Source organism: Accipiter gentilis, chromosome 4, assembly GCF_929443795.1.
Source record: "Accipiter gentilis chromosome 4, bAccGen1.1, whole genome shotgun sequence".
Taxonomy (NCBI): domain Eukaryota; kingdom Metazoa; phylum Chordata; class Aves; order Accipitriformes; family Accipitridae; genus Astur; species Astur gentilis.
Window position 1 is genome coordinate 47,493,879 of NC_064883.1, and position 24,673 is coordinate 47,518,551.

The 24,673-nt window shown below is 53.7% G+C and overlaps 2 protein-coding genes across 7 annotated transcripts; one reads left to right on the forward strand and one right to left on the reverse strand.

The window, feature by feature from the left end:
* Positions 1-804: 804 nt before the first annotated feature.
* On the reverse strand, positions 805-19,533 carry LOC126037605 (zinc finger protein 777-like). 4 transcript variants are annotated; one of them, XM_049798031.1, is made up of 10 exons: positions 18,788-19,330; positions 18,110-18,236; positions 17,543-17,650; positions 17,254-17,355; positions 16,893-17,006; positions 7,214-7,327; positions 6,206-6,301; positions 5,092-5,208; positions 4,800-4,913; positions 805-2,686 (listed from the first exon to the last, which is right to left on the reverse strand). In XM_049798031.1, exons 1-10 carry the CDS (start codon positions 19,166-19,168, stop codon positions 1,641-1,643), a joined length of 2,319 nt encoding a protein of 772 aa, XP_049653988.1. In that variant the 5' UTR covers positions 19,169-19,330; the 3' UTR covers positions 805-1,640. The 4 variants fall into 4 exon arrangements, with proteins under 4 accessions (XP_049653988.1, XP_049653984.1, XP_049653987.1 ...); XM_049798027.1 differs by lacking the exons at positions 805-2,686; positions 4,800-4,913; positions 5,092-5,208; positions 6,206-6,301; positions 7,214-7,327 and adding exons at positions 12,134-14,732; positions 19,495-19,533 and having other exon boundaries at positions 18,788-19,266; XM_049798030.1 differs by lacking the exons at positions 805-2,686; positions 4,800-4,913; positions 5,092-5,208; positions 6,206-6,301; positions 7,214-7,327 and adding an exon at positions 12,134-14,732 and having other exon boundaries at positions 16,893-17,003.
* Positions 19,534-19,854: 321 nt separating this feature from the next.
* On the forward strand, positions 19,855-24,570 carry LOC126037609 (zinc finger protein 614-like). 3 transcript variants are annotated; one of them, XM_049798041.1, is made up of 6 exons: positions 19,855-20,021; positions 20,585-20,711; positions 22,020-22,133; positions 22,455-22,574; positions 22,671-22,805; positions 23,348-24,570. In XM_049798041.1, exons 1-6 carry the CDS (start codon positions 19,920-19,922, stop codon positions 24,055-24,057), a joined length of 1,308 nt encoding a protein of 435 aa, XP_049653998.1. In that variant the 5' UTR covers positions 19,855-19,919; the 3' UTR covers positions 24,058-24,570. The 3 variants fall into 3 exon arrangements, with proteins under 3 accessions (XP_049653998.1, XP_049653999.1, XP_049654000.1); XM_049798042.1 differs by having other exon boundaries at positions 23,351-24,570; XM_049798043.1 differs by lacking the exon at positions 19,855-20,021 and having other exon boundaries at positions 20,688-20,869.
* Positions 24,571-24,673: the final 103 nt, after the last annotated feature.

Below are 24,673 nucleotides of genomic sequence, written 5' to 3' on the forward strand. Positions count from 1 at the left end.
AGGAGAGCCCGCGCCTTCTCGTCGTCATAGCAACGGCGGAGCCGCGGCGGCCGCAGCGGCGCCCGGCCCGAAGCGCTTCCCGCCGCGGCGGGGCCTGGCCGGGAGAACGGGGCGGCGAGGCGCCGGCAAACGCGCGGCGGGGACGGAGGTAGCTCCCGGGAAGCGGGTCCGCCGCAAAGGCCCGGCCCGGCTGCCCGCAGGAGGAGGGGGTGCAGGCCCCGGGCCTCCTGACGGAGGACCGGCGGCGGGAAAGGGGCCCGGAGGGCGGGCTGACCCCAGGCCGGAGGGAAACCCCTCCGGTGCTGTCGGTTATTGCCACCTCTTCTAAAGCAAAGACTTGCCTGGAGAACAGGGAACCGGGGGTACGGCAGACCCTGAGTTTCTCCTCTTGCTTCAACCTTGCTCATCTTTCCTCGTCCCCCTGGCATTTCTTGAACAATTTTAATTAAAAAAAAAAGAAAGAGAAACTTACAGCCAACAAAAAAAGCATCAAAGAAAACTTAAGCAGAAACACGCACGTAAAAAAGGCTGTTTAATAAAATCTGTCACGACTGTCTGACAGTGAAGGAGCCCTGAACCACAATGGGCCCTTGCCTGACTCAGCCAGTGCTGCTGCCTCTGTATTTTTTTTCCACGAGGCTCAACACCATTGACAACAAGGCGACAGATGATATATCCAGGCTCTTTTATTACTAAAAGCAATGAATTGTGTCCCTGCAGTGACACAACATGTCAGACTCTCAACAGCGCTCTCCCCCTTAAGAGACACTGAATTTGAGCAAAAATACAATTTCTGAAGGAGAATGTTCAACAAGCATCTAAATGTTCTGGTTTTGTAGGATTCAGAAAATGGAACAAACCCAAAAGACCTGTAACAATGTGGTAAAGTAAGTGCAACACAACTTTAAGGCTATGCAAAATTAAAATCATACTCCAGGCTCCCTGGTCATTCTACAACTCCAGGCGAGGACCCCAGCCTTCAGGAATCCTCTCTCAGGTTCAGCAGCATGAAGCCCCACGACCTCCGTGATTTAACTGTGGGAACAAGGTGCCTCTCTCTGCTCCCCTTTGTCTAGGTGCTACTTCCTGAAGAGGCTGCTTTCAAGCAGCCACAGGGTCAACACTTCCTTTCTCAAAGCATTTCACACCAGTGGGTGTTTCCTGACACTGTTTCACTGCTTTGGTGGACAATTAGTAACTTTAACTCACTTGTTTTCAGCCCAGTCCCTGGACTCTGGACTCCCAGCAGCCTAGGGATAACATTTCAGATTATTCTCCAGCCTGAAGCATTACAAATTGTTCCGTGTGTCAATGTGATTTCTCTCCTGCGTGGATTCGTGGCTAGCAGTAACTCTGAGCGCTGCAGACTTCCTAAACAGTTCCAACACGTCCCCAACAGCTACAGGCTCCAGTGAAAGCTGTGAAACAGCTCTGCAGACTGTTCCAATGTGGTCTGTGGAAAATAACCCCCCAACCTTCTCCCTGTGCCTAGGAGGGGCCTCAGGATGGCTGTTCAACAGCCTCCTCCTCCTCCTGCCATGGTCCAGCACAGAGCTGGGGGATCCTGCCATGGCCCTGCCTCCTGCCCAGCAAGGCTGACAGCCAAGGGGGCTGCAAAACCACTGGATGGACGGGATTTTCTATATGGAGTGCATTACAGACCCCCTGATCTCTGTGCAAGGCCAACCAGCCAACGTCAAATGTGTTTCTTGCACGTGACTTTCCTGATGTTTCATGAAACTCCTCCTGAGCACAAATCTTTTCCTGCAGAGGGGGCACTGGAAGAGCCCCTCTCCTGAGTGCCGGCGTTGGTGGTTTAGAAGATAATCCTTTCTCCTGTAGCTTTTGTCACACTCAGAGCACTTGTACGGCCTCTCTCCTGTGTGAGTCATCTGGTGTCTAACGAGCCACGAATGGCAAACGAAGCTTTTCCCACAGTCGCTGCAAATGTAGGACTTGCCCCTGCCCTGGCTCTGCTGCTGGCTTGCCAGGCTGCCCCTGGGCGCAAAGTGCCGCCTGCACCTGGTGCAGTCCTCCGATTTGTCCTGTGGGTGATCCCAGCAGGGGCTGGCTAACGGGTTTTCTGCGGGGAAGTTCTCCTCGCTTTCTGCAGACGGCTGCTCATCTCTGCCGAGGCCATTGTGGTCATGAAGCCTGGTTCCGCCCTCAGGGTTTTGTCCACACTCAACGCGGGCCACCAGCTGTGGCCCCGCAGACAGCCCCTCGCACGAGGCAGGAGCAGCCCCGTGGCCGATGTCTTTCTCACCTGGAGCACACGGCTGTGAGTGCAGCAGATGGAACACCCTTTCGTTGAGACTCTTCTCACATGTGGGGCCTGGAAATGTCTCCCCTTCTCGGGCTCCCTGGGGTGTCTGAAGATGTTCCTGCTGGGTGGAATTTCTCTCACATTTGTTGTACGCGCACGGTCTCTTTCCAACACTGTTTTCCTGAGTGCTAAAGAAATCTAAGTGCTCACCAAACCCTTGGTCGTACCGAGCGCCACCCCCAAGGCCGTTCCCGGTGGTGTTTGTTTCCATCATTTCTGAATTCCACTGACTGTCCCATGTCACTCTGGGGCTAGGATCCTTGGAAAACTTCTCTGCAGGTCTTCCTGGTACCTCTGAGTCACAGACAGTGCTTTCAAAGCAATCTGCCGGAGGGTCCCTCTTTGTGTTTTCATCGTGCACTGAAACAGATAGATTTCAGAGTCTTTCAATTAAGGAAGCCTCTTAAGAGTATCCCTCCAAGTCTACAGCCATGTCACGCTAACGGACAGACAAAGTAAAAAAGATGGGAGGTTTTAATACTGAGAGGGAGAGCAAGTACCAGCATTCCACTGAAACAAAATCTCCGGGAAAACAGAAGAGCTTTTTGCAAAATTTTTTTTTTTAAATCTACGTGAAAATTCGTCAATGCAATGTTTCATCTTCACCCTCTCATTCAGATGTCTGAAGTGTGAGATCTAAGTTCCCTGATAGACTGGACACCATCACACCTCAGTGCTCTCAGCTTCTCTCCAGACACTCCACTGAGCATCTAGAGAAGCAAAGGTCCAAGCCAAGGCACCGAAGCCAGCTCAGCAAGTCAGTGTGGGTGCACCCTTTCTTGATTGCGAACCGTTCTCTCTGCAGCTGGGCTTCTGGGGGGAGACACTCTCTGGCCATGTCTTTGTTCAGAGAGCTCGGAGCAGTGCTGAGTGAAGGAAGCTCTCGCAACTTATACAAGTGATCCCCAGGCAGGCACACAGCTCTGACTCGATGCAGAGGCATGCCCAGACTGAGAATTGTTGGTCAGACTGCCTCTCCCCTAGACGCCTCTCTTGCTTTCTTCAAAAAACATTTACAACTCCTGATAATCCAAGGCAAAAAGGTACCCAGCGCTTGAGCTACTTAGGCACAGTTCTAGATTTGCCGTTGGCCAAAACTGTTATGCTAACCTGCAAATTCCATCCTTCATTACCATTTCCTGCAACAAATATCCAGTGTTTCATTTCCCAGATTATTTCCACCAATGCTCTTCAGCCCTGCTTTCTAATGCTCTGTGATTTTTCTGTCTCCTAAGACCTGTGACCCTTCCAACATCTGCGAGTTGCTACAGAAAGACTCCACTGAGCATCACAAAGGACCATGGGTCTCTCAGCAGTGTCAACCAGCTGAGTACAAAGTTATCTGCACTGCAAAAACATCTTGAGCTCTTATTTCTCTGGCTGTGTACTGGGACATCAGCACAAAAACATGTTACCACAGGCCAAGCTGAAGCATGAATGTAAAAGGCACCGGCTGCTCTACAGTAATTGTCTAAGCATGTCCTCTCACCCCAGTAACTCCAGGTTACATGTAAGCACAGACTGGAGGGTCTGGAACAGACTGAGTTGGTTGGGAAGCCCACCCTGTAAGCTCTCGCAGAGCAGTTGGAACAGGTCTCCCTCGGGAAGCAGTTAGGTGGAGCTGATCCATCCTTACACCACGGCAATATCTGGGACGACCTTTTTCAGTGGGGCAAAATCATTCACGTCAGCAATTCCCATGTGGTTACCCGCATACTGAGAGTTTATCCCTTGAGTTACTCTATAGTGACTTCATCACGTGCTGTGAATGTCTAAATAACTTACATGAAGTGAAGGAATTCCAGGCTACCAACTGATTCCTACACAAAATATTCCTCTGCACTCCCTCCTCAGTTATCCGCTTGAGAGCTATACTGAGTGGTCCTGGGTTGTGGCCCAGGAGATTGTATTTAATTAATATCCGCATCCAAATTTGCACACCCATTCCTTGAGGTTCAGCCTTGATCCAAAGATGAATCTCCCTCTATTAACTCCACCTCATGATCTGTACTCCAACTGCGCTCCTCCAAATGAATGTTAGCATGTACATCTCCAAACAGCATGTCCTAAAATTGTTTTGCATTAAAGCTGCCTTCTCTTTTACTGCAGGATAACTCTCCTGCTTGGGAATGCAAAGTCAGGGCTCCAGGTTCATTGGTACCAGGTTTAGACACCATCAAGCCAGTTCGAAGTAAAAACCTGATCCGTAAGGCCTGAACACATCACCGTGCTTGCCTAAACAGAAACCCAAGACAGCACCTATGACAGTTTTAGGCCAGCTGAAGGAGGAAGGAGCCTCTTCAGCTGACAGAACCTGAAATTTTTGTGAACAAATATTAATGAGCAGTCTGAGGTTTGTTCCAGTTCTTTCATGGCTTATTTTATAATGTCGTGACATTTAATATAGTGTAAAAAAAAATACTCTAAATTAGATTTACTGTCCCAGAAATCTCAGCTGAAATCCATTACTGACCTGTACTCGGGTCTGTAGAGATTTCTTCTTTCTCCAAGTCTTGTCGTTCAGGGCAGCGTGGCTCCTCCTCTTGTTTAATCCATGATAAAACATCAGTTGCATAAGTCTGAAATCCTGCTCATTGGGGAGAATTTACACAACTGAGAAAGACTGGAGAAAGATGCAAAGCACTGAAGATGCAAGAATTGACAAAGATAAGAACAGTGCTGACAAAGCCTCAGGGAAGACACAACACAAAGAGCCACCTGAGGGGGAATTCCTGCAGTGGGAGTTTTTGCCACGGAATCCTCACCTGCGTCAGGGTCTCTTGGGAGGTCCTCACCCTCTGCACCTGGCAGCTCCCTGGCATATGCCTCTTTGCCTTTCTCGGTCTGACTTGAAGCCTCAGGCTCATAAAATGCTTGCTCTGCTAAAGAAGAAAATTCAAGACAGGAGTATCATAACTGCGTAAGCTCAGGATTTCACAAGGGTGAAACCTGCTCTTGTTTTGGTTTATGTTTTCCCCCAAGCCAAGCTCCCATAAGCCCAATTTCTTAATGAAACCTGATGGAAAGGTCTAAAAAACCCAGTTTGCTATATACACTGGAAGCCAAGTAAAATTACAGTGGAGCCAACAGACAGAGCTGCTACTCTTTGTAAAGAGTAAGGACAGCCAAGCTCCAAAGCAGAATAGTTTACTGGTAACGCAAAGAGGTACCACCAAGTGAGAAGGCAAGAAAAAGGTCCCTGGGCTGCACAGCCTCCCCATACAGCAACAGCACTACCAAGGATTCAGTGCACTTGCTCGTGTATGCAGAAAAAGTAAGGAGGGAAAAGGCAACCTGAAGCTTCTGGATATGCAGGAGGAGAGGCACTGCGGCCCTGCAAGAGAAGGCTGCAGGGGATGCAGAGCTGAGGAGCTGCCACAGCCGCTCCGATTCCCCTGGAGCCAGAACAGTGCACACAGTACTGTCTCCTGGCAATTGCAGCCCCGTGCAATGGATGGCACCAACCACAGACCTCATTCTGCCACTGGTTTTTGCCTCCTCCAGGTTAACCTATCTGCCCCAAAAAGTGACTAATGGCTGCACTAGATATTTAACCAGCTTAGAGCTATCAACTTGAGGGAAGCAAAGTAAAGAATTTAAGGGAGAATGAAACATTTCCTATTCCACGCTGCACTGCTTGGATAAAACCTGGCCAAATACTTTGCAAACTCCAAAATGGCCGTAAGAAGGGAAAGACGAAATACCAGCCCTTACCCATCAGGACTGGTGGCCTGTCTGTTCAAAACTTATGAGCTTTTTTACAGAAGATTTAGAATATTTAGATAGAAGATTTAGAAGAGGTAGGGAAAAAAACAACAACCAACCCTTGGAAATTAATCCCTCTATTTCATTTTCCCTCCGAGGTATGCAGTTACTCACCCGGGCAGGGCTTTTCAGGAGCTTCTCCAGCCTCCCCCTCCTGCTGATCTGCAGCGCGCAACTCTTCTTCTTGCTTAATATGGATTATGCTGTCTTCTGTTAATAGGAACCAGTGTTATTTTAATTCCGTACACAAAATTAATTCCAATTCTCATCCCATCTCAGGCACAGCAGCTCTGTTCTAACTCACATTCTAGAGAAAATCTCACTTCAAGTCTAGTTCTCACTGACCAAGGTCTCTTAAACAGACCTAAAATACTTGTCACAAAACCCTCGGCAGATGTTTGAGCCTCAGAAACACACAAAATTTTCATGCGAGTGTAATGTCTATTTTGTTGTGGTGCCCATTAGCAAATGAAAACATGTTCTATGTGGCCCCAGGAGAGGAGAGTGCCAGTTGAAATCTCGGTTTTGAGTTTTGTTTCTCTTTTGGCTCTGCCAGAGCTATGCCATTCCCTTTTCAGTCACTCTCGGTAAAACACAGACCACTTCTAACTCATCAGAAAAACACTAGTGAGAATTATGACTGAAACTTACCAAAAAAAGAAAAGTCTATGAAATAAATAAGGAAAAGCAGATGGACTAATGCTCTACACATTACCTTTATACCTCCATGACACAATCAATGAATTGGAGGAACACTTCAGACAGGTGTAAAACCAACTACATTGTGCACGTTTCTGCACACGGAACAGAAAGTCCTTTTGACAGCCAGCATTCAGACTGGAAAACCGAACATCATTCCACTTTGCCTGGCAATGCAGACATGGCCTAACTGCAAGGGGACTGCAGGTGTGACACATGCAACTGCAGACAGCTCAGCAACCAGGAGAGAAGTGTAGCATTCTGGTAAGACTAGTAGGGATGAGATGCCTAACAGCCACGCTTGGAAGACCATACTCAACACAGCAAGTGCCTTGGAGAGAGGCTGATGTCCCATAAAGAGCCCAGCTGGCGGGTTTTTGGTGCTCCGCGTCCCAACAGCCCAATCGTCCTATAGCCACTCACCGGTGCCAGTCTCTGCAGGATCACCTCTCCCGTCCCCATCCTCACAGCTCCGAGCACACAGCTGGTTCCCACCTTCCGACCGGGCCTGGGCATCACGTCTGGGAGCATTGGGCTCTGCGGTAGGCATGAGGTGAGGCGCAGCCAGGCGTCCCAGCGGCACGGGACCGGTGGGAGGACGGCAGGGACCCATCACCTGCCCACCTCCCGCTCCGACCCCTCGCCACACGCCCGCCTCGAGGTCGCGGGCAGCGCCAGGCCCTTACCGAGGGAGAGCAGCATGTGGTAGTTGCTCCTCATGACGGCGCGGTGCAGGGCCCGCTGCCAGCCGCGCAGCGCCCGCCACTCGCGCTCGCTGAACTGCACCCACACGTCCTCCAGCCTCACTGGCGGCCGCGGTGCCTCCCGGCCGCCGCCGGCCGCCCCGCGCCTCGCCGACACCCGAGGAGCCCCGCCGCCGCCGCCGCCGCCGCCGCTGCCGCTCTCCAACCGCCGCTCCAGCGCCTGGAGGCGGCCGCGCAGAGCCAGCGCGGCCCGCAGCTGCCGCTCCGCCCGCGCCAGGCGGGCCTCCAGGCGGAGCAGCCGCGCCGCCACAGCCCCCGCTCGCCCCAGCCGAGGACCGGCCATGGCCGCTGCCGCCGGCCCGCCGCCGACACCGACCCCCCGCCGCCGCCGCCGCCGCTCTCCGCGGCCGGCCCCGCAGCGCCCCCTGCCGCCGCCCCGCGCCGCGCACTGCGGCGCCCCCTGGCGGGAGGGCGCGGCGCGGCCGGGCCGGTGCGGACGCGGGAACCCCGGAGCCGGAGGCGCCCGGGGTCGGCGGCACCGCGGAGGCGGGAGGGACCGGGTTCCCCTCAGAGCCACGAGGGACGGGGGATCCTCTCAGAGCCAGGAGGGACCAGCATCTCCTCAGAGCTGTGAGGGATCAGGATGTCCTCAGAGCTGAGGGACACAAGGTCCTCTCAGAGCCCTGAGGGAGCGGGATTCTCTCAAAGCCGTGGGAGCTCAGGATCCCCTCAGAGCTGTGAGGGCTCAGGATCCCCTCAGAGCTGTGGGGCCTCAGGGTCCGCCTCAGAGTCACGAGGGAACAGGGTCTCCTCAGAGCTGTGAGGGCTCAGGATGGCCTCAGAGCTCTGAAGGACTAGAGTCCCCTCAGAGCCATGAGGGGTCAGTTCCCCACAGAGCTGTAAGAACTCAAGATCCTTTCAGAGCCATGAGTGTGCAGGGTCCCCTCAGAGCTGGGAAGGATCAGAATCCCCTCAGATCTGGGAGGGACACAGGGTCTCTTTAGAGCTGCTGGGTCTTGAGGTCCCTCCTAGAGTCATGAGGGCCCAGTGTCTCCTCGGAGCTATGGGGGCTCAGGATCCCCTCAGAGCTGTGAAGGGTGTGGTATCCTCTCATAGCCATGAGGGATCGGTTCACCGCAGAGCTGTCAGGGTGCAGGATCCCCTCAGAGCCATCAGGATTTTGTGTCTTCTCAGAGCCATGAGGGTGCAGGGTTTCCTCAAGCCATGAAGGATGCAGGGTCTTCTCATAGTCATGAGGATTCGGGATTCCCTCAGAGCCATGAGGATTTGGGCTCCTCTCAGAGCCATGGAGACTTGGGATCCCCTCTGAGCCTAAGGCCCATCCTTGCCCACCATGCTGGGGTGCAGCGCAGGGTCTCTGGTTCATCTCAGCACAGCTCCGGGTGCCACCATGGCCCTGGGATGGGGTGGTGTGGCAGCCGTGCAGTGCAGCTCAGCCCTGGGCTGTGGTTTGCAGGAGGCTGCCTGCACAGCCCCACTCCTGCTCCGCCGACTGGCTGAGGGGGACCTCCCAGGGGAGGTAACCCTCCTAATGGCCCCATCTGTGGTTGCAGCAGCCCCTTGGCTCTCCTGGTCTGGACAAGCATCAGGAGGAACTTATCTCAGGTGCGTTGTACAAACAAACACAAAGCTGAAGTGGTTGGAAGCTTTTATTGGATCTTGTGCACAGGGTACACCCACCACAGGGGAATTCAGCGAATTCAGGTCTTCCAAAAGCATCTGGGATCTCCACTCTAGGCATCCCCACAGAGGCAACTTCAGTTAGGTCGGGTGACACCCCCAGGCCTTGCCTCTATGACTGACAGCTGCTGTATGGCCCACAGTCTGCTTGGAATCACCACCTCACCTTATCCTCCTAATTTGCTAAGTTTGCTAAACTGTCTGGCCATCAGTTATGCAAAACAGGACCTCCCTTACCATAAGAGGTGATCAAAACTGCAAAGTTAAAAGTTTGCTTGCTAACATTACCTACGTGGCTGATGAGCACATTCTTGCTACAGGTAGGTCTCAGGATGGTGCGGAGTTATGTCAGCTCTTTGTAGCCTCTTCTGGTAGCAGGAATCAGGCATTTGACCTGCAGTACAACGCACTGCTCTTACCTGCCTTCTTTAAATCTTGCCTGGGTGTCCCACCCCACGGTGATGAGGACTTACTTCTGGGCCATGAGAGGTTGGTGGGCTCATACTCCTCCTGGGGACATTCAGCTGAGATATGCTGGGCCTCTCAGTTTGTCACAACAGTTGTATGCCCCGTGGGACCATGTAAGTGTCTGGGGCAGAAGACTTCCCCTCCAGTGTTTGGAAAGGATCAGACCCACCCCAGGAAGGGACAGAAAGAGGCTTAAGAACCTGACAACAGTGCTAGGTGACACCTATTGTGACACGCACATGGTTCCTGTCCTCTCGGTGAGGGACAGACCTGTGGGGAGAGCCAGGCTGCCAGAGGATGATAGGGCTTCTCTGTACTTACATGCGTCCTTCTTGTCTTGAGTTTAATCCTTATGTAAGGAGCTGGACGCGGGAGAGCCAGCATACCTCTCTGAAATGCAGCATTCCATGGGATACAAAGAATTCCCACCTCTATGTGGCAAGACACAGAGAGGCTTTTATAAACAAAAATCTGAAGTCATAAAGCAATAAAAAACATGGAGTTGCTCTACCAACAGAAAGTACTTGCAAAATGAACAAACAAAAGATTGAGCTGCTTTTAAGCAAAATAATTTGCGTTTGCCAGAACTTGAGAATCTGGTAAGATGTTGCTGTCCTGGGTGCACCTGGGTCAGTTTATTTTTTTCCTGTTTTTCTGTGCATGACTTTGCCTTCTTTTGTGAAAAATATCTCAACTTAGATATCTGGCTTTGTAGTGGAGGCTATAGTAGCCTAAGTAACAGAAGGTCAGGAAAAAGTTCCATGCTGAGAAGCGCTACCCAAGGTCGATAAACGCTCAGTGCTGCTTGTTCATAGAAGATGCAGAGACTCCATGATACATCTGAGGGTGGGTGTAGGAGACCTTGCGCTCCCCCAAAACTCTCCCTCCCTCTGCATCATCACATCTTCTCTGGCCTTCCCCTGCTCTTTCCTGTAAGCGTCACTCTCTTCTTTCTCTTGGTCTTGGAAAAGCACTGCATTTCTATGTCACTTGACATTTCTTCTTGGATTCAGGGTGGAATTTTTGCCATTTAAGCAGCATAAATCTCAGAATAGCTCTGAGATTTATTATAAATATACATATTTGTCTCTGAAATACAGGGGAGCTGGGTTAGAACAGGGAAACTATGACTCACTGCAAAATACTGCTTCATCTGTATTGTCAAAGGCAGCGTCAAGAAATGATGAAACATGGAGCACATCAAGTGCTTCTGATGCTCACACAGCAGTTAACATAAAATCTCCCAGTTGAAAATAGGAGAGTGCTGTTGAGATGGCATAACCCTCCCCAGCTCACACACGTCTGAAACACCCATCTTTTCACTGTCCAAATGCCAATTCTTTTACAGTTGCAGTTACAAAGACACGTCTCAGATGTGAACACGACAGCAGATGTCAGGCAGCTTCTTCATTTTCTTTAACTAAGGTTTAAAACGTCTAATAATAATGATGTGGTAGGAGGTCAGCACTAGAAGATACATGACAATAGTGCAACAGGGAGGAGAGAGGGCAACAAGGCAGGACTTTGATGTTTCTTATTAGTTGTTCTTTTGTAAGACACAAAAACAGCCCAGAAAAGGCACCTGTAGTTGGTTGGTTGTAGAGTAACCTAGGAGTGCTGCTGAAGTGATTCTAAGATTCAGGACGTTCTGGTCACAGAGGAATCAGTGACAATTGCCCCTCTGCCGCTTTATGCAGCAGCATCTCTATCCCAGAATCCATCCTGCTCTTCCTGGACTCAGCTGGGCTAAACTGATAACGACTGCATCGTGGCAGTTGCTGAAAACTTTTTGCTGGCAGCAGGATTGATGTGATCTGCCTGCAGGATGAGAATTGTATAGTGAGCTTATTTACATCCTATTTTTAGATACTCTTACCATTCAGGTCCCGTAGATAGACATATGGAAAACAATTCTCCTGCTCAAGTTCTACCGCAATATTGAAAAAAGAAAAACAACAAAACCCCACTCTTTTTTCCGATTCAAGGTAGACTTTTCTCTCTCCATGAGTAAGGTTTGATACTACAAACTGCCATTTACCAGCAGGTAAAATGATTTAAAAAAAAAAAAAAAAGACTAAAAAAAAAAGTTTTGAGAACTTCACAGCCTTAATCCACTCAAGTTTAATGTTATTGTTATTAAAAACCAAGTATCTACTGCTGCAAACTTAACTGGCATTTTACAAACAGATAGAAACAAGTTCCTTGCCTTGAAGGCTCACAGTCTAAGTAATAAAAGTACTAAAAAAAAAAAAAAAGCAGTTTAACCAGAGTCAGTAGGAAACCACTGGAGAACTGATTAGTTTACCTGCTTATTGAACAAGACCCAAACTGCCTGTCTGGGTATGAAATGCCCCATCATGCTAACTGCCAAGAGACTCTCCTTCAGCATGTCAAACAGTGGAGAAAAAACCGGTCCGTGTTCACTGCTTTATGGTAGCAAGTGGCCACCAAACACCAAGAAGTGACAAAATAGATTTATTTGTAGAAGGAAAAAAAAAAAAAAAAAAAAAAAAAAGGTTATGTGCACAGAGAGAGGATCACCACACACATACCTACTCAGACATGTCAGGAGCCATGAAATCAAAGACACTAGGACAAGAAAAGGTGGCAGACAGTTGATCACCAGGCAAACACCTGCAGTGGTTGAAGACACTTTGGGAAGTGTGGCTCTGTGCCAGCTCCCACAGCATGGGTTTAGAGAGGTTCACACAGGCTCACCCCGATCTGCTCAGGGCAAGAATCAAATTAGCTTAAAAAACCCAGAGCCCTGAGCTGGCCTCGCTGGCTGGGCCAAAGCAGGCACAGGAACACTCTCATCTTATGCTCTGCTGGCAGGGCGGGCGACAATGAACCTGGAAAGAGACCTCACTCCTTGGCTAAAGGAGTTTCCAGACTAAAATATCTGCCACAGCAGCCAGCTGAAGCCAGAGGAACATCTCTGTGTCTGAGGGGATGAGCCAGCCACCTGCACCCTCCCCTTGGCAGACACTTTGGGATGAGGAAGAAACAGACAGGTTTCTAAAGTCCAATCAGTGGTGAAGGAAACGAGCAGCAGGTTTAAAACAGGTCAAGCTGCAATGCCATCCCCGAAGTTGCACTATGTATTTGGGCAATTTGCTAAACACATTTCAGATGCTGAGAATTTTTTCATAATGGTTTGGGATATGATGAAAGCTGATCCCCAAGAACAAAAACCATCTGTACCCCAAGCTACCAGGAGATGGAGATGGAAGGCAATGATGAAATACAAAGAAAATAAGTGTTAATGTACAGGCAGTCAGCAGAAAGTTTTCTGAATGCTCACTTCAGCCTGGGACTACAGGTGTAAGCCAGAGGTGGGGCACAAGTGGTTTCCCCACTCAGTTCCACTGGGAGTATCGTAGAGGTATGAGAAGGGGTTTGGGTGACGCCACCTCCTTTGGGTGTGCTCAGAGGTGACAGACAATGGAGCAAATTCCCTTCAGTTACTGCAGTGCAAACCCAGAGTCTCTAGTGGAGTGTGTCCCAGTGCACATCAGAAGAACTCCAAGCAGAACTTGGCCCTATCATCATCATTTACAGCAAACTAAATCCGATTTCAAGCTCTAGAGAAGGAACTGAACCTATCTTTTCCAGCTAGCTTCCTGAGCAGAAGCAGCAATTAAAATGTCATTTGGCCTGTGCCAAGGCATGGGGAGAGCTGGGAACTGACTGGCTGCCCCTCCTTAGCAAAGGGAACATCCGTGCAAGCTGTTAGCGAGGCCTCACCCTGTGCACGTGCTCAGTTGCCAGGAGTCTTTTGTGAACATGCAACTCAAACTTGCCCATGAAATTGAGAACAGCAGAATTTTGTCAAAGGGAGCATCCAGGGAAACTCCAGGTCAAGAAAAGCTTCAAAAAACTCAACCTTGCTGGAACCAGTTCAAACAACTGACTCAAACTTGGAGTGGCCCAAAACACTTTTATTCTGGAGAGATTTTGGGGCATACTCTGAGGTACTGTGGCATACCATGACCACCACGACTAAAAGGGCACTGGTGCCAACATGAATCCTACTTTGCTTAGATCTTTGGGGTAAATTGTCAGAGACCCTTTAACACTGAGCAGCAGAGACTCTCTTTCCTCCTCTCCTAACACCTCCAGGGGCTGTAGGGCTGCGTGAGCCCGCACAGCCTAGAAGCTGTGTAGCGGTGCCTTCCTCGCACTCTGAGCGACCACGCAGCTCTTATCACGCAGGTGGATCTTCTCATGCTGGAGGAGGTGCTGCTTCTGGGTGAAGCGCTTTAGGCACTCGTTGCATTGGTATGGCCTCTCCCCTGTGTGGATCCTCTGATGCCGGATCAGACTGGAGGGGTGGCTGAAGGTCTTCCCACAGTATGAGCACCAAAGGACCTCTCTGCTCTGGCTCAAGTGTGTACGCCGGTGGATGATGAGGATTTTCTTTTGGGAGAAACACTCCTGACACTTGTTGCACTTGTAAGGCCTCCCCCGCGGGTGGCTGCTCTGAGCTGGTTTGCAGCTGCCGTTGTTGTTGATGCTTTTTGTGTGTCTGGGATTGTCGTGCACTTTGTCCGTGGCTGGGATGCTGGCATGGGCTTTTGCATTTTGGTTCTGCTTGCATCTCTCTGTGGCCATGTGGGTCCCATCTCCCACGCAGGTGCCGTCTTCCACGTGGGTCTGCTGGTGCTGCTGAGGGAGGAAGTCCTCCTCATCTTCAGTGTGCTCACTGCTGCACTGTGTGCTGTGGCAATCCTGGCGAGTTGTCAGCATCTTCTTCAGACAGAAGCCCTTCCCACATGCAGTACACGAGTGAGGTCTTTTGTTGGGACAGTTTTGCCCATAGGAGGTGACAGCACTGCTTTCACCAAGACCCTCTTCTGCCGGAGTGGATGGCACCAGACTGCTCATGCTTTGGTTTCCCTGCTGCACAGGAGAGCTGTACTGACTACCAAAGGGCAGCACCTCGCTGGGACCCTGGAAAAGCAGCTCCTCCGACTCCCTGGATAAAGTTGCAGGGGACTCTGAGCTTTGGGGGCATTCCTCAGAATCCAGCTGCTCTATTTTGAAGGTTATCACCTCATGTGCTGGAACTGACAAGAACAACAAAGGCGACATTCACTGGTGTGAGACACAAGATACTTCTGAAATCTCACCCGCCTCCTGCCCTCCCCCCCCTTCCCCGTGAATCAAACAGGCCTGTCTTACACAAGGACCATGAAAGGCAGCTGCGCTCATAGAACAACAGCCAGCTGAAAGACCGAAATAGAGAATACAAGTGAAAAGCACAGGAATGCTTCCCTTCCAGCTGGCTGAGCAGCGAGTGTGAGAAGGTGTGAGGGCAGGCGCAGAGGGAAGTGCTGCCTTCCAAGATAGTAGAGTTCAGCAGTTTCCAAAATCACATCCAGCTGTCCTCCTCCCAAGTGCTAAGATCTCATGGACCCCCTCACAGACCTCCCTCCCCACACCAATGACTTGGTATTTCTCACTCTTCTGAGAGCACCAGCTCATTCCCCGAGAACCACCTTCCCTCCACTCCCAGGACATGGTGACCCACCTGTATAGCCCTCTTCTTGAAAGGGCACACACAAACACTGGCTGGTTTTGACTCGAGACATGCCCGATACTGCTCAGAATACGTAAGTAATGAGGAAGCCTCCTCTGTAGTCCTCACTGAGGCAGTAAAAGTACATTTTCTTTGAGGGTTCATTGCCCTTCACCTCTGAGCTAGGTGCCTGGGGTTTTCTATTCACGCTAAACCCGTCTCAAACTTTCTCTTGACTCTCATTCCTACCTGAACATTTAATTTTTGTTGACCTGGGTATGAATATGACCCATTGGTGGAAAACCCACCAAAGGTCAAGGATGGAATCTGCCAACAGACAACCATTTTGAAAGCTGCTGACAGAGTGAGGGCAAAATTTAAGCAGGGATCAGCCTCCTGCCTGAAGACTGTCACTCCCTGGTTCACTAGTGCTGTGCAATGACTGACAGCGGAAAGGTGACAACATGACACAAGGGGCATGAAAAAAAGCATCTAAGATTTAGTCACAGCAGGGCAAATCCCGTCAAAAAACTGAGCAAGCCCCACTGACACCTCTGATGCGGCCCAAGGAGAATAAACAGAGACCCAGACTGAGGGTGAGGAAGTGACTGGTGAGGTGGGAGCAGTCAAATAATCAAGTAAATATTACATTATTATTGGGAATAACAGAGCCATCCCAGCTCACCAGTGACCTCCGTGGCCCCTAGGTAGCCATCGGGGCACTGCTCAGGAGCACAGCTCCCTCTTCTGAGGATGCAGCCACCAGGCAGAAGAAATTCCAGCAGAAGAGCAGCAGATGTGCTCTGGAGGACATGAGACAGGACCCACAAAAGGGAGCAGAGTGTTCTGGGCCAGAGGCTGAGAAGCCCAAGGGCTAGAGGGAAGAGCCGAGCTCTGCATCAGCCATGGCCTTGGTGAATGCTGGGGATGGCCTCCCTGCAGCAAGATGGGAGCCAGAGGTGACATTCCATCTGGGAGTTTGCCCAAACCCCTTCTAAGCCCGCTTTGCTTTCAGCCCTTGCTCTGCCCTGTGGCAGTAGGTTCTACAGGTTGCACAGGTACGATGACCGAGTTTGCCCTGCTTGGTTTAAAGCAAATGCCTGCTCATTTCACTGGGTGCTCCCTGGATCTTGAGCAGCGAGAAAGAGCAAAGGTTTGTTCCTTCAGCTCCTGCTGTGAACAGCTCACCCAGGCACAGCCCTGTGTTGTCTTCCCCTCTCCACCATGCCTTCCTCAGGCTGAGGAGCCCTACAGTGTTCAGTCTCTCCCGATATGGAAGTTCCCACCTCACTGTTATGCTCCAGACCACATCCCTGACTGCCGCATTCCTTTCAAGACTAAGTGAGCAGAACTTCGCTCAGTTCCCCAGATACTTTGACATAACAGCGTCTTTGAAGAAGACCTTGAGAACTGTTCTTGACTTCATTCCTAATGATTCTGTGTACTCTGTTTGATTTATTTCAGGGATGCCTGTCTCCTCACATGCAGTGTTTTGTCTACCTGGCACTTTAATCTTCCTACTAGTAAAACTGTCCACATGCTTTCTGCCCACTTCCCTAACGTCAGCATGGCTCTTGCTCTTTCCCCAATGCCCCACCTGCCTCTCCGCAGTCCCCATGTCTCAGCACACTCTGTCCCACAGCAGGAAGGTCATGGACTCCCCACATCTCCAGCTGCACAGTGCACTCTGGGATTGCTCGGAACTCACCCACACTGAGCTCGGTAAACTCTGCATCCTCCGTGGCTCCCTCCTCCTCCACGCACGGCTCTTCCTCTTGCTTCACAACGCCTGCAAAGCTGGGCTCCGGAATGCTGTAGTCTGCTAAGGTAAAGTGGAAACTTCTTTACTGGATATCACAGCACTGCTCGGCTCTTCCCTCGCTGTGCCCAGAAGGTTTGCTCCCAGCTACCCTGCTTTCACACAGAACCTCTCTCCAGCATCCCCCATTCCTAATTCTGGGAGCTTTACTCTGCCCTGCAAGAGAAGTGGTTCCTCCCTTACCCCCTGTTTCAGGAGAGTGTCCTCCCTGTCCCTGTGTCCAAGCACACCCTTTCAGAACAGTGCTCACCAGGTCCAGGTTCAGCCAGCATTGTGCTTCCCTCCAGGACTTCCTGCGCTCCTTCTCTGCTGTCCTGGCTGCTCGCATCAAGTCTAAACAGCAGAGGCTCTGCTAATGAGAAAGATCAAACCCATTACAATTTTTTCTAACATTGTTACTCCCCCTGAACCCGCTCCTCCTGAGATGTGAGAAGTTCCCTTCATAGCAAGTCAGGACTATCACTTTGTGACATTCTCCGTCTGCTGACAACAACATGCAAATATTACACCTGAGAATAAAGCTGTAATTTGTCTCTTGCCTGCACTTGATTCTGTTGGAATCTCTCTTGAAGCCGCCTTGTCCCCATTGCAGGGCGCTTCTTCTCTCTGAAGCTGGGACAGGAAGTCAGGTTTGGAGATCACATAATCTGTTGAGGAACAGAGAGATATTAAGGTTTCCGTGCTGCATCAAAATGCCTGCCGTGTCCATGAAACCAGCTCCATCGGCCACAACACACCACTTGGTAGCACAGGGAGCCCTCTGCATGGCCCACCGGGAGATGGCGGCTTCCACCTCTAGTAGCCAACCCTACCCCAGTGGGGAAAAACCCCACAGGCCTGAGGGAAGGGGCCTGCGGGCTGTGCTGGCACCGGGCACCGCAGGGAGCAGGCCGTGACAGGGAGGTGACTGCAGGCAGCGCTCACACCCAGTGAGCACTGGGAGAGAGCAAGACTGGATGTGACGTGTGCTGCGCTCTGCGCTGCCCTCAGCAACAGGCACAGACTTCTCCGCGATTCTACAAATCTGCTTCCCAGGTGTGGGAAAATGTCCCCAAAATGGAGCTAGTCCAGAAGTGCCAATAACTGATTGAAACAGTGATACTTACCCAGAGAGATCAGAGGTTCGTTCTTGCCTCTGAGCACGTTTTTGTACAGCTCCCTCTGCCATTCCTCCAGGTTCTCCCACTCCTGAGCAGAAAAGTAAGCAGCGCTGCTTTCAAACGCAACTGGGGCCTGCAATCACAAAAGTGACACACGCTCGGCACCGGGTCTGGAACCTGGAGCCATGAAACATCCTCAGGAAACATCCTTGTTTCTATTTATTACTGCTGCTGGCTCATGAAGTACTGAAAGAAGGAATTAAAAAAAAAAAAATTCCTGCCTGGGGGCATCCTTGTGACACAAAGGACTCGGCTCTGCAAGAGCTCTGCTAATTCCCGGAGAACAAAGTGTGAACTCCACAATAGTCTTACCTCCCCCTGTGCAGAGCCCAATCCCATCACGCAGGCAGTTTGCAGACCTCGGTGTGGGGAAGAACCTACCGTTTCTCGTAAAAACGCAGCAACCTGTCCTTGCACAGCGAGATAGGACTGAACCTAAACATACATATACATAAGCCACCGCTCCCTGCTTGATGCTTAGGCGACGGAAGCTAAGCCGTTCACCCAACGCTTCGGGCCTCACGGAGATGGCTGCCGGGCATCATGTAGCTCAGAAAGCGGCCGCCCCCGCCCTCCCCCCGCTGAGTGCCCCCTGACCTCAGCCCTTAACGAGCCTTTTGTTACCTTGGGGACCTCGTCCCCGGGGGGCAGCTGCAGGATCCAGAAATTCTTGTTCTTCAGCAGATTCTCCATGTTCTCCAGCCGCTTCTGCAGCTGCCCGTACTCCTGGATGAGGGTGCCCAGCACGGCTAGTTTGCTCTCCAGCTGATTCCCGAAATCCACCACCGTTTTCTCGCAGTCGAAGTACTTCTTCTCGGTGGTCACCGTCCGGCGCTCCAGGTTGAGCAGCCGCTCGGCGTGGGCGTCCACGCTCCGTTCCACCGCCTGCACGGCCGCCACCACCGTCCACAGCGAGATGCTGGTGCCGCTCGGCCTCGGGCTTTTGCCCGGTGCCGGCGGGGAAGCCGCGGGGAAGCAGAAGCTCGTGGGATACGGGGACTCCATTCCCGCTCCTCCGCCCGACCGCGCCGGCGGGAAGAGACAAGGCCCGGGGCCAGGCAGCGCCGAGCTCGCTACCGCGCGTCCTCCAGGGCTGCTCGCTGCTGGGATGGCGAGAGGAAACCGGGTCAGGAGCGCTCCGTCCCGATGGCGGGACGGCGGGACCGGACTCCCCTTCCCTCCCGGGGCCAAAGCACACCGGTCCCAGCCCTCCCCTCCCGGTCTGCGGCCGTCGAGCCCGGCCCCTCCCCGCCAGGCACCCTCTCCCTCTCCCTCTCCCTCTCCCTCTCCTCCTCCTCCTCCGCGGCCCAGGACCCCTCACCGCCGCGTACCCGCCGACGCTCCGGACCTCCCGCGCAGCGTCCGAAACCTCCCGCTGAACTGTAGTGGGTGGCGCGGCTTTACCTTCCCGCCAGGGGGCGCCGCCGCCGCCGCCTCCGCCGCCAGCCACAGCGCCCCCGGTCGGCCGGCGGCCCGCCGCGCCGCGCCGGACGGCGGGAGTGATGGACGGCTGTCGGTCACCCAGAAACGGCTGATCGAAGAGGGGCAGCCAGCTGGGAGGAAATCCTCCGAAGTTCTCCCCGCTCGTGACACCGGGCGGCGGCTGCCCATACCGGTCGCCCTCCAGCCCGACCCGGTACCGGCGCGGTGGCGCCCGGCCGGCAGGGGGCGCTGTGTCCCGCCGGCGGGAAGGCGGGGCGGCGACGGCGCGGGCCGCCCTGGCCCTGGCCCTTTCCCCGCGGCCGCGGCGGGGGCCATGGCGGAGCTGAACGCCCGCCTCGAGGCGCTGGAGCGGCGGCTGGAACGGGCGGAGGCGGCCCTGAGGGACTGGCCCCCCTGGACGCTGCTGCTCCCGGTGGTACGGACCGGGGTCGGGGGCCGGGGGGCGGCGGGGAGGCGGGAAGGTGCGGGGCTGAGCCTGGGAACCGCTTGTGGGGAGCAAGGGGTGAGCCTGGAGGAGGTGAGGGGGAGTCGCTTGGGGAGCCGTTGTGGGGCTGAAGGGTGTCTGGGGGCCGGTCACGGGGGGGCCGCTTAGGGGGCTGGAAGTGGGCCTGGGGGGGGGTGACTCCTGGGGTCATGGGGGGGCTGGGGGTGAGCCTGTGGGGCCGCTTAGGGGGCTGTTGGGAAGTTGAGGGGGCCGAGAGGGAGCTTGGGGGTCGCTTAGGGGGCCACTGAAGGGCTGGGAGCTGTTTGGGGGGGGGCTGAGGTGGGTTTCAGGAGGCTGTGGGTGAACCTAGTGGGCTGCTGGTGGGGTTGCTGGGGGGCTGGGAGCTGGTTGGGGTGGGCTTTGTGGGGGCTGGGAGTGAACATGTGGGACGCCGTCTGGGGGGCTGCTTTGGGCCGGGGGGGCGGTGTCTGAGGGGCTGGGAGCTGTTTGAGGGGGAGCTGCCCCCTCCTACAGCCCAGCCCCTGTGCTCCCAGGAGCCGGTGACTTTCGAGGACATCGCGGTGCACTTCAGCAGGCAGGAGTGGGCAAGCCTGGACGATGGGCAGAAGGAGCTGTACAGGACCGTGATGGAAGGCAACTACGAGATGCTGGTGTCCCTGTGTAGGCTCTGTTTGCACTGGTTTGGCGGTTGCCATCGCTGTCCGGGGAGCTCTCTCAGGGTTACTTTTCTGCATCTTTGCGTTTCACTGGGATCTCCAGCCCTCAGATGATCCACTCGATTCCCTGTCCCTTCTCTCTGGCAGGTCGGAGGTTGGCAGGTACATGCAGGAGGGGTAGTAAGTGCTCAGTGTCTTCTCCTCTTGGAGAACAGGTACACTGAGCTCCCTGGGCTGTCATCACAGAAATTCCCTCTTTTCATCACAGAAATTCCTGCTTCCACATCTCTCTAGATCCTCATGTGGTTTCCCGTCAGTGTGGCAGATGTGCCGTCCATTTGCCTGGTGTGGGAAGCGAGGCTGGTCGCGCTCCCTTGTTGCAGGGGGAGAGCTAGGCGGCGGGAGATGATCTCATGGGGCAGCACTTGGGCTGCCTCTGGCTCAATTTTCAAATGTGTGGCCCTCACAGCTGGAAATGAGCTTTCCAAAAAGTCTGGTTGGACTCAATCTTAAAAGTCTTTTCCATCCTAAACAATGCTATGACACACTGCCTAGCACACCTAGAGCCTTGTGCTTGTAATTAATTATTTCTGGTGCTCAGGTGATGGACCAGGAGCCTGGACTTCCCAGCCAGGGCCACCCTCTCATGCCATGGGAGTCCCCTGCAAGCACAGCCTGAGGAGCCAGAGCAAAAGTGCTGAGGAAGGAGTTGAGGGGCGAGCGTAATCCCAGAGCAGGGCAGGAAACTCCCGCTTTCCCCTCGCAGTGCCTCTTGTCGAAGTGGGGTGAGTCAGCCGTTCATCCTCACCCAGCACTGCACGCTCTGGCCAGCTGAGCTCCTGGCTCGTGAGGAGCAGCAGTACTGATACGTGGTGGTTTGGAGCAGAGACAGGTAGCGAGGCAGGCTGCGGAGCTGCGGGGAGGTGTACCCGCTCTAACACTCAATCAAGAACCTTACAATTCTTTTATGTGCTTCACAGCATTTTCCTATCTGTAAGATGAATTTCTGGGAGAAGGGGGAGTTTTCTGTAGCAGGGATTTCCCCCCTGTGGAGCAAGGATGGATTTTCTTGCAGTTGTTGCTGGGGGAGTTGTCAGACATGTCAGAGGGTGCTTTTCATATTCTCCTCTAGAAGTGCTGCCTGCTGGTCCCTGTCTGCCTGTAAGTCCCTGTGTGCCACTGGCACTGACACGGCCCTGGTGGGAGATGAAGTTTTTCTGGGCTGGGACTGACTCTGTGCTGACGGGCTGTGGGCGCACCCTCAAAGATGCTGTGGCATCTTGCCTCTGATGTCTGTCTTGCTCTTGAACAGACTGTGCCCTATCCAAACCTGAACTCTTATCTCGGATCGAAAGAGCAGAAGAGCTGTGCACACCGGCAGAGTCAGACCTGGAAGAAGCAAACATATCTCTGCAGCCAGCCATAGGTGTGTGACACTGGGTTTCTTCTGTGCCAGGATTCTGGCTCCTGGCCGCTTACTGGGACCATTGCAGTCCCTGCCCTCAGCCACAGGGACTGAGGTGTCTCCTGTGATGGCTATAGACAGCCTGTGCTTGGAGAGGACACAGGGAACGTGCTGGGACACATCGATAGCCTGGTCGCGCTCCCCTGACCCAGCAGCTGCTGCGTGCTGCTGCAAAGATCCTGATCCCCTGCAGGCCTGGGAGGGGGCACCCCCACCCCTGCGCTTGCTCCTCTGAGTTCCCAGCTGGCTGCTGGTAAAGCCAAGTGCCCTTCTCCTCCCCAGAGCCAAACTGCCCGAGCTGCGCGAGCAACAATGGTCTGCTGGAGATGACGACAAAGGAGCCTTGCGAGGGGAACTGTATGAACCCGGAGGAAAGCAGGGTCACAGCAAACTGCAGTGCCTGTGAGTGGCTGGCAAACCCAGCTGATGCGAGGGATCTCGGGCCCCTGCCTGGCTGTATCTCACCCATCATAATCATCGCTCTTCTTGCCTTCACAGCACACGTCCCTCATGAAGCCACCACTGTCCCAGCAGATCTCGGCCAGCCAACCCCGTCCCCTTCCTGCCCTCTCTCCAGGTGCTGTCATGAAGCGGTGAATCTGAACCAGTCTCCATTGTGTCCTCCCACAGCAGGTACTGGGACAGAGCCCTTCATCCCTCCTTGGTGGGGCTGGCAGCCTCGAGGAGCCGCTGGCACACTCGGAGGGCAGCAGGAAGTTTGCACAGGGCTCTCTCTGGGCCTGGAGCTTTCAAGACAGGATTTTACATGATTCAGACAGGCCAAGAAAGGGTTCTGGCAGTAAATCCTGTTGCCAGCCTTGAAACCGTGAAGGATGAGGCATGGCACGGTGTGAACCAGCCCACCGAGTTGATTTGCTTCGAAGGACGAGCCCCGATGTTTCTGTTAGACCCCCCATCCTACCTAGGTGACATTTGTCATCTCAAATCACCCTTGGGGTGTCTGCAGGGATGAGCTGTAGCTGTGCCCAGTCTTCGTGCAGTCTGGGTGTGAAGACGTTGAGCTGGAAGAGGAGAGTGGGCTGAGATTTGTGCTGGCTGCTGGCTGGGGCGGGTGTGGGAGGCGAGGGGGGGGTGGGAGGAAAGCCCTTTGCTCTTTATGCCTTGTCCTCAAAACCACGTGGAAGAGTGATGTTTGGGTTCTGAAAAATTCCCAGCAGGTGCCGAGGTGGGGATCCCAGTGGAGGTACCGCAGGAGGAGGTTGCTGTGGAGAAGCTGGCAGTGCCTGAAACGCCCCTGGAAGAGGGGGATGTGAAAGATTCAGGGAATGGTGGCCAAGGTCTGGCAGCAGACCTTCCCAAAGAACTGGGTAAGAAGGCAATACCAGATGTCTGCAGAGCGACGGCACAGGCAGATCCCAGCTGCGCGGTTGCCGCCCCGGAAGAGGCCATGGACGGCTCCTGCGTGGGCCGGACTGCAGCCTGCCAGCGAAATTCCACCCGGGAGAAATTCTATTCCTGCCTTGTGTGCAGGAAAAACTTTCTGCTGAAGATCAACCTAATCATCCACGAGCGGAGCCACAGCAACTGGGTGCCCTACATCTGCGTGCACTGCAACCGCAGCTTCATGTCCAAGAAGAAAATCCGGCATCACCTACGGGCGCGGGCAGCTAAGGGGTTCTGCCAGTCCTTGGAGGCGGAGGAGTGCTCCGGCCGGGCCCAGTGCCCTGCCTCCCAGTCCCAACCCCCGAGCAGGGACCATGGCACGGTGTGGGGGAAGCCCAGCCCCAAGAGATACCCGCTGTCACCTGGGAAAATGATGTATACGTGCAACGAGTGCATGGAGAGGTTCTCCAGCCAGAGCTTTTTGATCCTGCACCAGCGACAACACGCTAGCCACCAACTCATCCTCTGTCCCTTCACGTGAGTCTCTGAGTTTGTCCGCTACCACCGGTCCCACACGGGCGAGCGGCCCTACCAGCGCGGCGTGTGCCAGAAGACTTTCAAGCAGCACAACCACCTGATCGTGCACCAGAGGATCCACATGCGGCAGGGCAGGCCATACCCCTGTGGGGACCAGCTGCCTGTAGGCGCGGACGCAGAGGCGTGAAGCGGGAAGCATAGTAGAAGAGGGGGTGGGAAGCTGGGAGGTGTCCTTCACAGGGACAGGAGACCGCCATCACACCTCCTCCTCCTCTCCCTCTTTGACCACGGATGCGAGCGAGTCCAATGAAGGCTGGAACACGGGCAGTGTCGCCCAGTTTTTCCCGCCCTGCTGCGGGGACGGTGGGCACCCAGCCCTGCCTGTGCAGACCCTCGGTGTGCGGGTCGCTCCTTGTTCTCGAAGCCCCGGTGGGACGGGTGGGACACTGGGAGTGGGTGCTGCTGTGGTGGAGGACTTGTCCCTTTTCTGGAGAGCACACCAATAAGATGCTGTAGAAATAAGGATCCTTCCCGTGGCTGAACGTGGCTTCCTCTGGCTCCGGGGGGAGGTGGGTGTGGGGGGGGGCACCCTGCCGTGCCTGGCCGTCCCCGGAGAGCGC

Excerpts from the sequence above, each read along its gene's own strand:
- LOC126037605 (XM_049798031.1), bottom strand. The coding sequence starts at position 19,168 with ATGGAGTCCCCGTATCCCACGAGCTTCTGCTTCCCCGCGGCTTCCCCG. Across the intron at positions 17,356-17,542 it reads TCCAACAGAATCAAGTGCAG|CAGAGCCTCTGCTGTTTAGA; the intron begins GCAAGAGACAAA and ends CTTTCTCATTAG. Across the intron at positions 4,914-5,091 it reads CCCAAGAGACCCTGACGCAG|GATTTCAGACTTATGCAACT; the intron begins GTGAGGATTCCG and ends CCCAATGAGCAG.
- LOC126037609 (XM_049798041.1), top strand. The coding sequence starts at position 19,920 with ATGGCGGAGCTGAACGCCCGCCTCGAGGCGCTGGAGCGGCGGCTGGAA. Across the intron at positions 20,022-20,584 it reads GGACGCTGCTGCTCCCGGTG|GAGCCGGTGACTTTCGAGGA; the intron begins GTACGGACCGGG and ends CTGTGCTCCCAG. Across the intron at positions 20,712-22,019 it reads CGAGATGCTGGTGTCCCTGT|ACTGTGCCCTATCCAAACCT; the intron begins GTAGGCTCTGTT and ends GCTCTTGAACAG.